The 12,951-nt window shown below is 43.0% G+C and overlaps 1 protein-coding gene across 1 annotated transcript in view; it reads right to left on the reverse strand.

Moving 5' to 3' along the window:
* The window catches only part of UGDH (UDP-glucose 6-dehydrogenase), a 28,852-nt gene extending 16,214 nt beyond the window's left edge, over window positions 1-12,638 (reverse strand). Inside the window, exons 1-2 of the mRNA XM_034958463.3 lie at window positions 12,185-12,638; window positions 6,261-6,429 (exon numbers count right to left, since the gene is read on the reverse strand). Coding sequence (XP_034814354.2) covers window positions 6,261-6,422 — 162 coding nt within the window. The 5' untranslated portion in view covers window positions 6,423-6,429; window positions 12,185-12,638. The remainder of the gene's footprint in view (window positions 1-6,260; window positions 6,430-12,184) is intronic.
* Between the last annotated feature and the right edge of the window lie 313 nt (window positions 12,639-12,951).

A 12,951-nucleotide genomic window follows, 5' to 3' on the forward strand; every position in this document is an offset into this window, starting at 1 on the left:
GCTCAGGCAATCCTCCCTGCTCCTCCTCCTAAAGTGCTGGGATTATAGGAGTAAGTTACCACACCCTGCCTCATAAGTACACTTAAGTAAATAAAGTAAAATGGAAATTGCCATTAAACTTGCTACAATCAGAAGAGCAGCTCATTTAATGCTTTGTCATTGTTTACCATGTGACTAACTCATAAGAGTTAACTATTAACTATGAGTATCAACACAATTTTCAGAAAATTCAAGGTCTTCTGTGATTTCAAGCAAATATATGATTTTGCATTGTCATTATGAATGCACATTTTTACTCCCAATAATTCAGGCCACAGAACTGGCTGTGAAAGTCAATTTACTCCATATATGCTTAAATAAATATAAATTTTTCTAAGTCCTATTGCAAGGAACCCTTTTATTTAAAAAAATTCCCAGTTTAACAGGAGATATATTTATGTTAAGAATATGGATGGGTATAAAACCACTTAACAAATATTCTTATAAAAAAAAATCAAGCCTAAATCTGACTGGACCTGTACCTTTAGATCTAACTGCCAATTTACATTAAATAAAGAATAAGTTGAAAAACTCCAAGGAACTGAACCAGCAAAATCTAGACTGAAAAATTTCTTTTTTTTGAGACAGAGTCTTGCTCTGTCACCCTGGCTGGAGTGCAGTGGCACCATCTCGTCTCACTGCAACATCCACCTACCAGGTTCAAGTGATTCTCGTGCCGCAAACTCCCAAGCAGCTGGGATTACAGGCGCACACCACCATACCTGGCTAATTTTTGTATTTTTGGTAGAGACGAGGTTTTTCCATGTTGGCCAGGCTGGTCTCGAACTCCTGGCCTTAAGCGATCCACCCGCCTCAGCCTCTGAAAGTGCTGGGATTACAGGCATGAGCCACTGTGCCTGGCCTAGACTGTGATAATTTCTAGCCAATAAACAAACTGGTTTCTTCAACCAATAGATACTTGTTGAAGCACAACTATTGTGGGCTACCAGCCTGGGCAACATGGCGAAACCCCATTTCTACTAAAAAAATTTTAAAAAATAGCTGGGCATGGTGGCGCTTGCCTGTAGTCCCAACTATTCAGGAGGCTGAGGTGGGAGGATCACTTGAGCCCAGGAGGCGGAGGTTGCAGTGAGCCAAGATCGGGCCACTGCACTCCAGCCTGGGCCACAGAGCAAGGCCCTGTCTCAAAGAAAAACAAAATTATCTTTTAGAGATACATGATAAAGTATTTATGGATGAAATTATAAATAATCAGCATGGTGGTAGTTGGGAAGGAGGACTGGCCACGTAGATAACTGCTGAAACAAGATGATGGGCACACGGAGATTCATTGTACTGTTATCTTTAATTACATGCTTGAAATCTTCCATAACAAAAAGCAAAAAGAAAACAGACCTAAACCACTGAAGCTCACTCTTAGGGGAGAAACTTCAAACAATATCCATCCATAATATTATGGATGTTTAGAAAACTATGTCTATAGCAAAGTGAAAGCCCTTCAGGGGCCATAGGTCTGGCATTACATATAGAGGCAACTCCCTTTTCTTCAATGGTCCCGAGGTCTCTTAACATAAGTAATTGGAGGATGTGAAAAATGTACATTTGAATTTCCATTAGTTTGATTAAAATAACAGGACAAGCAAGATATATGAACCACTACAACCAAGAATATGATGTCACCAATCACAGAAATGGGTTTCCTTGGTTATTTTGGCTAGATTCTAGAAAATGAGGGAAAAGTTTTATAGAGTCAGGATTTGCAGAGAATAAAATTTAATTCAGTCCTGTGTATAATCTCCTAATATTTAAAGTTACTAAAACCAGAGCAATGCAGAATTCATATACGTATAATAAAACCTCAAAATGAAGACTTACATAATTATATTAAAGCCAAAACTGATGCAGAAGCAGTTAATAATATAGGTTCTATCTGTTATTAGGTTCATTATGTAATTATCATAATTGGTATTTAGAATTTATATGGTACTTTTATTAGAAGAACTCAAATCCTTTCACAGGGTAAAATTATCCTCAGTAAAATGAAAATTTTACCCAGAAAAAAAGCAAAGCAAATTATCCATTTTTTTTTTTTTTAAAGTAGTTACTACTAAATTTTTTTTTTTTTTGAGACAGAGTCTCGCTCTGTTGCTAGGCTGGAGTGCAGTGGCACGATCTCGGCTCACTGCAACCTCCACCTCCTGGGTTCAAGCGATTCTCCTGCCTCAGTCTCCCAAGTAGCTGGGATTACAGGCGTGAGCCACTACACCCATCTAATTTTTTTCTGTATTTTTTTAAATACAGACGGGGTTTCACCATGTTGGCCAGGATGGTCTCGAACTTCTGACCTCAGGTGATCCGCCCACCTTGGCCTCCCAAAGTGCTGAGATTACAGGCATGAGCCACCACACCTGGCCTAAACTGTATTTTTTAATGAACAAAGTTTAAAAAGCAGTGTCTATTCAATAAATACGACAACACAAAAGGAAGTGTTTTAACTGTTAAATATTAACAGAATCTACTATTTTCTCAGTAATTCATGTAATGAGAGAAGAAAGAACATTAACAGTAAGTCAGAGCCCACTGTATGCTCTCCTAGTCACTACTATTCCCAAATTACCATCATGCTGAATTCTATAATCATAGATTAGTTTGCCTATTTTTGAAACTTACGCAAATGGAATTATACAGTATGTACTCCTTTGTGTCTGGCAACACTACTTTTGTAAGATTTTAACCATATTCTTAAGTGCAGGAGTAGTTTCATTGATTTTCAACACAGTACAGTATTTTGTTGCAGTATTATAAAATAATTCATGTAGTCATTCTTTTTGTGTGTTTGTTTGTTTTTTAAGACGGAGTCTCACTCTGTTACCAAGTCTGGAGTGCAGTGGTGCAATCTCGGCTCACTGCAACCTCCCCCACCCAGGTTCAAGTGATTCTCCTGCCTCAGCCTCCCGAGCAGCTGGGGCTATAGGCATGCGCTACTACACCTGGCTAATTTTTGTATTATTTTAGTAGAGATGGGATTTCACCACGTTGTCAAGGCTGGTTTAGAACCCCTGACCTCAGGTGATCCGCCCACCTCAGCCTCCCAAAGTGCTGGGATTACAGGCATGAACCACCGCACCCAGCCTCATGCATCCATTCTATTGCTGATTAATATTTAGGTTGTTCCTTCTGTCTTTTAGTGCACATATGTATGCATCTCTGTTGGATATACACTTGGAATTGCTGGGTCACAGACTAATAGTTTTTTTTTATTTTTTCAAGAGACAGGGTCTCACTTTGTTGCCCAGGCTGGAGTGCAGTGGCGCCAACAGGGCTCACTGCAGCCTCAGCCTCCTGGGCTCAAGTGATTCTCTTGCCTCAACTCCTCAAGTAGCTGGGACCACAAGCACATGCCACAATGCCCAGTTAATTTTTAAATATTTTTTAGAGACAAAGTTTCACTATATTGACCAGGATGGCGTCGGCCTCCAAAAGTGCTGGGATTACAGGTATGAGCCACCGCGGTTGGCCTTTAAAAAAAAAAAAGAAAGAAAAGGAACAGGGGTCTTGCAATGTTGCCCAGGCTGGGCTTGAACTCCTGGGTTCAAGCAATCCTCTCCCCCGGCCTCCCAAACTGTTGGGATTACAAGCATGAGCCACTGTGCCTGGCCTATATTTTCAGCTTTAGTAGATACTATCAAACATGTCTGCCAAGTGACTGTATCAATTTATATTCTTACCAAGCAGTGCATAAAATTCTAATTGCTAAACACTTGGTATTGTCAGTAATATCATTTTAACCATTCTGATGGGTGTCATTATTCTAATTTATTTATTTACTTATTCGGAGACAGAGTTTCATTCTGTCAACCAGGCTGGAGTATAGTGGTGCGATCTCAGCTCACTGCAACCTCTGCCTCCCAGGTTCAAGCAATTCTCTTGCCTCAGCCTCCTGAGTAGCTGGGATTACAGGCGTGAGCCACCACACTTGGCTAATTTTTGTATTTTTGGTAGAGACGAGGTTTTGCCATGTTGGCCAGGCTGGTTTCGAACTCATGACCTGAAGTGAACTGCTCACCTCGGCTTCCCAAAGTGCAGGGATTACAGGTGTGAGCCACTGTGCCTGGCCGTATTTTTTTTTTTTTAATTTGGAGATGGGAGTCTCACTATGTTGCCCAGGCTGGACTTGAACCCCTTGGCTCAAATGATCCTTCTGTCTCAGCCTCCTGAGTAGCCAGAACTACAAGGCCATGCCACCATGCCTGGCTTATTTGTGAAGACTAGAATACACTGCTGGCAGAATTCATTACTGAATGTTTGGATATAAGTATGGTTTATGGGGTTTCAAATGACTTGCAACCCTTTTATCAATATCAGCATTATAGAACTCACCATCAAGTTATCTTTCTAAAACATTTTTAAAAATTACCCTAAACCAAATATAGTAGTAATATATATATATATATTTTTGAGACGAAGTCTTGCTCTGTAGCCCAGGCTGGAGTACAATGGCGTGATCTCGGCTCACTGCAACCTCTGCCTCCTGGGTACAAGCGATTCTCCTGCCTCAGCCTCCCGAGTAGCTGGGATTATAGGTGCGCACCACTGCACCCGGCTAATTTTTTGTATTTTTAGTACAGACGGGCTTTCACCATGTTGGCCAGGCTGATCTTAAACTCCCGACCTCAGGTAATCCGCCTGCCTTGGTCTTCCAAAGTGCTAGGATTACAGGTGTGAGCCACCGTGCCGCCAATATTTCAATCCTAAATCTGATTCAGATATAATAAGTAAATCTGTGTTTTTGAGTGACTATTACTCTATAGGTGCTTTTTCATAGATTTCCATATCTTATATTCCTATAGATAGCAGGCAGACCTATCTTAGAGATAAAACCGGATTGAGACTTTCCTTCTAAAAGTCTAAGGCAACTAAAGTCTATGGTTGATAATAGTCATAAATAAATAAGCTTTAGCTGGGCATGGTGGCTCACACCTGTAATCCCAGCACTTTGGGAGGCCGAGGAGGGGCGATCCCCTGAGGTCAGGAGTTCAAGACCACCCTGGCCAACATGGCGAAACCTCGTCTCTACTAAAAATACAAAAATTAGCTGGGAGTGGTGGTGGGCACCTATAATTCCAGCTACTAACGAGGTTGAGGCAAGAGAATCGCTTGAACACGGAAGGCAGGTGTTGCAGTGAGCTAAGATCGGGCCATTGCACTCCAGCCTGGGCAACAAGAGTGAAACTCCATCTCAAAAAACAAATAAAAAATAACCAAGCTTTTCTTAGGGAAAAATATAAACATATTAATGTTAGCTAGAAAATGCTACCATCAAATTTTCAAATGCTTTTCTGTTGAGTTTCAAAAGCATAATATGATGAACTCATTTTACAGTGAAATAATAAAAAAAAAAAGGAAACCAGATAGCTCAGTAAAATAGTTAGAAGCATATTTTTCTAAATTCTCTAAATTCACAAAATTTTGAAATTCCAGTTAAAAATATTTGTGGCACCAAACTCTAAATATGAAAGATGCCATTTGTCCATCTAATGTTTATGTGACGTTAGTAAAATAATCCAAAAATATATTAAATTTATATTAATATTATTAAAAGTTGTATTTATTTTATTTTTACAGGATACCACTTTTTAATTTTATTATAATATGGTAATGATACTAACAGACAAAATTAGGAAACAGGGAAGAAGGCCAGGTGCAGTGGCTCACGCCTGTAATCCCAGCACTTTGGGAGGCCGGGGCGGGCAGATCACCTGAGTTCAGGAGCTCAAGACCAGCCTGGCCAACATGGTGAAACCCCACCTCTACTAAAATACAAAAATTAGCTGGGTGTGGTGGTGGGCGCCTGCAATCCCAGCTACTCAAGAGGCTGAGGCAGAATTGTTTGAACCCGTGAGGCGGGTGTTGCCGTGAGCTGAGCTCGCGTCATTGCACTCCAGCCTGGGCAACAAAGGAAGACTCCGTCTCAAAAAAAAAAAAAAAAAAAAAATGAAAACAGGAAAGAGAAAAAATTATCCATAATCTCACTGCACTAATACACCATTCTGACAGACTTCTTTCTGGTCATTTTTCCTACCCACATTACCCGAAGTAATGTGTTTTAATGTCCATGTGTTTTGTATCCAGATTTTTTTCATTTAATTTCTTATCAGTTGCTGTTATAGATTTTTATATTAATAGTGCATATAAATGATATAATAAAGACAGTAAAAAAACAAACAGCATAAAAACAAAGAGTTGTTTAATATGTTTACCTCATAAATAGGAAGTGTAGGAGAATTCCACGCATTGATTCTTGATTCATTGACATCAACAACCGTTACCCTGATTTCAGGACACATATGAGCAATGACACTACATGTGGGTCCTCCAACATAGCCTGCACCGATGCAACAGATCTTCTTAATTTCAAACATGATTGTACTAGAAGGAAAACAGTAAGACTGTTCTAGTATTGAAAACAGAAAATTTAAAGAAATCATATTGTACATTAATTACACTTTATAAAAACTGTCAAGGTGACAGATATCTGGAAAGATTTCCTACATTCACTCTGAGGAATTACGGAAATAGTGATTTAAAAAATAACATTCCAATTGGATGACCTAGCCTGTTCTCAGCTGCACTAGCATGAAACATATGGAAATAATTACAGTAACTGATATTACTGAAGGGGAGCCACAAAGATTATAATGACCTAATATTTAGAAAGTAAAGAATCAAAGTAAAACCTTCCTTAGGTCTATAATACACTAGGATGACTTTGATTGCTGAGAGAAAGCTCCAGGATGAACATACTTGTACAATTCTTGCTTAAATAAATGCTAGTGTACAAAGATGAGTTTATAACAGGTTTAGATTACGATGATATAGAATAAGATTAGTTCCACAGTCCAGAATTGGCCTCTGAGATTATATGCCCTACACACTACTTTGGCTTTCAAAGTTTACTTTTAGGTACTAGGCAATAATCTTAAACACCATTTCAACTTTAATCAGAAACCATAAGGTGGTTAAAGAAAATGTAATTTCTGTAATTACCAAAGCTGTTACACAGATTTTTTTTCTTCCCAATGCCAGCAGAAAAGTGGGTCACACAGATTTTGATAGATTTTCAAAAGCATTAGGTGAACTGATTCACACTAATCAAAATGACAAGGAACTGATTTATACATAAGTATGCTCATTTATCTGTTATGAGAACTGTCAAACTGATCAGATTCTTAGAAGCAAAGAATGGTTTTGCCTTGCCAAGACCTCAGACATCATCTAATCTAACCCATTCACAGATTCCAAAGAGAAGGAAAATGGTAATCAGAGAGTTTAAGAATTTTTTAGTATACTCCTGTATGGATCAGAGAACGCACTCTGGAAGGCTGGCCTAATTTGAATGCCTGGCAAGAAGAATATCCCTATTATGAAAAAAGACAAATCATATAATTAAGATTATCCAATTCCTTTTGGTTTGAATCTGTATTAAACAATATTCTAAATTTTCGTTTGGTTCTCTGGATAGATTTCCCTACTAGAAGAAAATGAGCTGACTAATCCATGTAAGTATCCTGGACTGTTTGTAGCCTGTGTTAATAAACTACCAATCTGGCTTATACATTGATCTTTAGTGGTATAGATATCAACTCATGGAGTCTGATCCCTCATGACTTTTTTTTTTTTTTTTTCTTAATGAGACAGAGTCTTGCTCTGTCTCCAGGCTAGAGTACAATGATGTGATCTCGGCTTACTGCAACCTCCATCTCCTGGATTCAAGCAGTTCTCCTGCCTCAGCCTAACGAGTAGCTGGGACTACAGGCACACACTACCATGCCCAGCTAATTTTTGTATTTTTAGTAGAGACGGGGTTTCACCATGTTGGTCAGGATAGTCTGGATTTCTTGACCTCGTGATCCGCCCGCCTCAGCCTCCAAAAGTGCTGGGATTACAGGCATGAGCCACCATGGTATTTATTTTTTTTGAGACAGAATCTCACTTTATCACACAGGCTGAAGTGCAGTGGCACCATCTCAGCTGCACTTATTACAACCTCCGCCTCCTGGGTTTGATTCTCGTGTCTCAGCCCGCCAAGTAGCTGGGACTACAGGTGCATGCCACCACACCAGGTTAATTTTTGTATTTTTAGTAGAGACAGGGTTTTGCCATGTTGCCCAGGCTGGTCTCGAACTCCTGAGCTCATGCAATCTGCCTGCCTCAGCCTCACAAAGTGCTAGGATTACAGGCACGAGCCACTGTGCCAGGCCCCTCATGACTTTTAAAAAACGATTAAAAGAAATAGAATTTTGGTAAAATAGTGAAAATGGATAGAATTTTCAATTATATGATTCAATTAAATAGAACAGTATTCTATTTGAATCTGTATTCAAATAGTATTCTTAGCCATATGAAATACATTTTTAAAAATTATTTATTCTGGCCAGGCACGGTGGCTCATGCCTGTAATCCTAGCACTTTGGGAGGCCGAGGAGGGTGGATCACCTGAGGTCAGGAGTTCAAGACCAGCCTGATCAACATGACAAAACCCCGTCTCTACTAAAAATACAAAATTAGCGGGGCATGGTGGCACATGCCTGTAATCCCAGCTACTTGGGAGGCTGAGGCAGGAGAATCACTTGAACCCGGGAGGCGGAGGTTGCAGTGAGCTGAGATCACGCCATGTTGCACTCCAGCCTGGGCAACAAGCACGAAACTCCATCTCAAAAAAAAAAAAAAAAAAATTATTGATTCTGAATAATGTTCATATGGTTCAAAATTAAATCTGTTGTAACAAGGTACACATGAGAAGTCTCACTCCAACCCCTTCCTTATCTACTTTGCTATCCCCTACTTTGCTTCCACACAAGCAATCCGTTTTCTTGTATATCCTCCCAGCTACAAGTAAATATACATATATATTCTAATAATCTTGTCTTTCTAAATTCAATAGAATACCATATATACTATTAACACCTGGCTTTTTTCACTTAATTAAACCCAGTATATCTAGAATACCTAAAGAGTAGAATCTCAAAGTAATGTTGGACCAGAGGATCTTTTAGGGTTACCACTTAATCTCCTAGCCAAAAGGTTATTAGGACAGCCTTTACTCTTAATCTCAACCAGGACAGGTTCTGCTAACACATTTATTAAATGTAGAATCAGTGTCTACTCGTTGCAGCTCCTGGGCTTAAGGAGTTCATAGTTTAATAAGGCACAGCCAGGCTAACAGTTATTTGCTGCTGCTCCCTGCTGTATCCTTGACTCCTAGAATAGCAGCCTCTCAATGATTATTAATTGAATGAATGAGTAACTCTCAACAAGGGCCTCTCTTTTTGAGATGAAGACTTCTGTGTAAATAGCTTTAGTTCAGATTGCCGATCATAGTATTTTTGCAGTAATTGACCAGAATACTATCAACTTTTTTTTTTTTTTTTCTGACACAAGGTCTCACTCTGTTGCCCAGGCTGGAGTGCAACAGCACAATCTGGGCTCATCGCAGCCTCTGCCTCCCAGGTTCAAGAGAGTCTCCCACCTAGCCTCCCAGGTACCAAGTACCTGGGACTACAGGTGTCCGCCATCGTGTCCAGCTAATTTTTGTATTTTTTTCTAGAGACAGGGTTTCACCATGTGGGCCAGGCTGGTCTCAAGCTCCTGACCTCAGTTGATCCACCTGCCTCAGCCTCCCAAAGTGTTGGGATTACAGGTGTGAGCCATCGCATCTGGCCAAGTTCTTTTTTTGAGTTACCTAAAGAACTTCAGCATGTTTCCCCAGAGTTACTTCTTATCTGCCTTGATTGTGAGACCACATTTCAACTTGCTTTACATACATCAGCTGGGACAGACTACTGATGGCAGGTGAACTTGTATCACAGAACTGGATGTGTTTTACACAAGCTTTATTTTGGGTATTCTCGCCTTGCTATTTCCCATGAAATACGGCTTACCGATGACAATGGGAGAATCAATGAAAAGGCTGATGTACAATCTGTGCAAGTCCAAATAAATGCTCACTTGGAAGTTTCAATAAAATCTTCAATAAGCTTTAACATGGAGTTTGATATAGTGTTAGTGACACACTTTGCATGACACAGATGTCTGCCAACTCCATTTTCGATTTCTTTTTTCTTTTTGAGACGGAGTCTCACTGTCACCGAGGCTGGAGTGCAGTGGCACCATGTCGGCTCACTGCAACCTCCGTCTCCTAGGTTCAAGCAATTCTCCTGCCTCAGCATCCCGAGTAGCTAGGATTACAGGTGCCCACCACCACGCCCAGCTAGTTTTTATATATTTAGTAGAGACGGGGGTTTCACAATATTGGCCAGGCTGGTCTCGAACTCCTGACCTCAGGTGATCCATCCACCTCAGCCTCTCAAAGTGCCGGGATTACAGGCGTGAGCCACTGCGCCCAGCCCCATTTTCTTTTTTTTTTTTGAGACGTAGTCTCGCTCAGTTGCCCAGGCTGGAGTGCAGTGGCGCAATCTCGGCTCACTGCAAGCTCCGCCTCCCAGGTTCACGCCATTCTCCTGCCTCAGCCTCCCGAGTAGCTGGGACTACAGGCGCCCGCCACTACGCCCGGCTAATTTTTTTTGTATTTTTAGTAGAGACGGGATTTCACCATGTTAGCCAGGATGGTCTCGATTTCCTGACCTCGTGATCCGCCCGTCTCGGCCTCCCAAAGTGCTGGGATTACAGGCGTGAGCCACCACGCCCGGCCCCCATTTTCTATTTCTACTTTTATGTACCCTCTGGCCCTCTATTCTGCTGTCAGAGACATAGGAGTGTTTCCTTATTAAATGGGTTATTTTGAAATGAGTTTTTACCTCTGTATTTTGGGAGAGTCACAACAAACCAAACCGTTCCAAAACTACTCTTCATGTAAAATTTCATAATTCAAATAAACATTCCAACCCAGAAGGGGTCACTAACAAATAACAAATGCCCTACTACAATCTAAACGGAATACAATCCTTCTAGCCCCAGCTCTCTACAGCGTATTTTGCATAGGTACCCAGGAGCTAACGATGGCCATTATAGTTGGATACATCAGCTTCACACATTTTAATCATTTCCAGAAATTAAACAGTAAAAGATGCCTGGCCAGAGAAAAATATTTAATCAGTAAGAAAGCCGGTAATAATTTTATGTCTAAGGGTTATCATGTAAAGCTGTGGAAGTAAACAAGAAGGAAGATGGATTATGCTTATCCAGTTATAGATTTTGTTAGAAAAAGGAGTACAGCAACGGGAGAAGAAATGAGATCTTTTCAATCAGGGTTGTCTACCCCTTACCTTAAACTGGATCCTGGCCACTAATAAGCACATCTCAGAGCAGACAGTCAGCTCTTTCATTTCCAGAACCCCCCTGAAGAAAGACTACTGTTCTCCATTTCTTAAGGGATTTGAAGAAACTCAAAGGCTCACTGTGTCTTTGAGGTCTGTCGATAGACAGCTACTGCTCTGTATGCCCATGAATAGATCCCTACCAGCGAACCCCTCTTTTTTCTATACTAGAATTCCTAACCCTACTAAGTTATCTTCCTATATATTTATAGGACGTATAATTTTTCAAGATCTCACACAAACATGGTCTCCCGAGGCACCCAGGAAAGGCCTTCCCCGACATCAAACAGAGCAATTCTGTGGTGTAGGGGGCCAACAATGGATTCCAGGACATCCCGGACAGATATCACGACAGTCTTAGTATTTTGCTCTCAAGAGGGATTTCTGGCTTCGTTTCTCTTTGGTTTCTTAAGAGGGGCGGCATGAGAAAAGCAGGAGCCCCTCAGGTGAGCAGACTCTTAAACACAAACAAAAAACTACGACTCTGCGGCCAAAATGAGGTCCCCAACGAGAGAACCGCTTCCTGTGGTGGGCGTTCGGCTTTGGAGGCGGCAGGGAAATCTCATCCAAGTCAGGAAAGTGGGTAAAGGCAGAAAGAGAAGGGGCTGGAAGACTCACGAGTCTTGAATAAGAAGCCCAGACGACCACATCCCCAGGACAGCAGTTCCGAAATGCGGTTCCCGCCCTAAGCCCCAAAGAGACGAAGGTCGTGAGACGGGAAGCCCGGGACCGAGCGCAGCGAGCGACCGGGAGCAGCGCGCACACCCCAGCCCCGCTCCCTCCACATCCCGCCCAGACCTGGGAGCATCCCGCCCGGGCGGCGGGGCCAGTCTGGGAGCGGCGCTTACCCACTTCCCAGCAGCAAGCGCAGGGACCGCTCCTATCCCGATCGTTCGGACAGCACCTTCCTACGGGCCGCGCCGCCGCAGCTTCTCCACCCGCGCCCCGCTCCGTCTGAGCTCCCTCTCGGCGCACGCCCCTCCCTCAGGCTGCCACGCGTTACACTCTGAGTCCCGGGCCTGAGCCCGTATTTAAAGGCTTTTGCCTGAGAAGGCGGAGGCTTCATTCCCCCGCAGCCAGGCCCTCCTGGACTCTGCCCTCAGCTGCTTCCTAGCTCCCCCTCCCGCTACACAAGGCCCAGGGCCGGGTCCCTATTTCCTTCAGGGCTCAGGGGCGGGGAGACTGGGGCTGGTCCTGGCTGGGCGGGCCTGCCCCGCCCCTGGCCGAGCTGGGCAAATCCGCTTTGGCCAGCTCAGCGGCTCCGCCCCTACCGCGAGCGGCGCTGGGCGGGGCTGCGTGCGTGGCGTGTCCGCTGGACCAGGGGGACGGGGGCGCGCCGCAGGAGTAGGCCCTTTGCGCGCCTACCCGGCGGTCGTGGGTTGAGGTGGAGGGGTCAAGAATTGTTGTCTAGCAGCCCTCTCCCCGCTGCCCTGTCCTGGCCGAGGCAAAGGCCGCGTGCGCTCCGCGTCTGCCAGGCTTTAGGGCTGCGCGGACACTGGGTGGGTGGTGGGCCGAGGCAACCGGAAGGTCCTGGCCGCCTTTCCGGTCTCCTCAGCACCCTGGAGCGCCGCCCTCGGGTTTCGGTCTCCTGGATCTGCGGGTCGGTCTCGGCGGG

This window comes from Pan paniscus, chromosome 3 (genome assembly GCF_029289425.2).
Source record: "Pan paniscus chromosome 3, NHGRI_mPanPan1-v2.0_pri, whole genome shotgun sequence".
Taxonomy (NCBI): domain Eukaryota; kingdom Metazoa; phylum Chordata; class Mammalia; order Primates; family Hominidae; genus Pan; species Pan paniscus.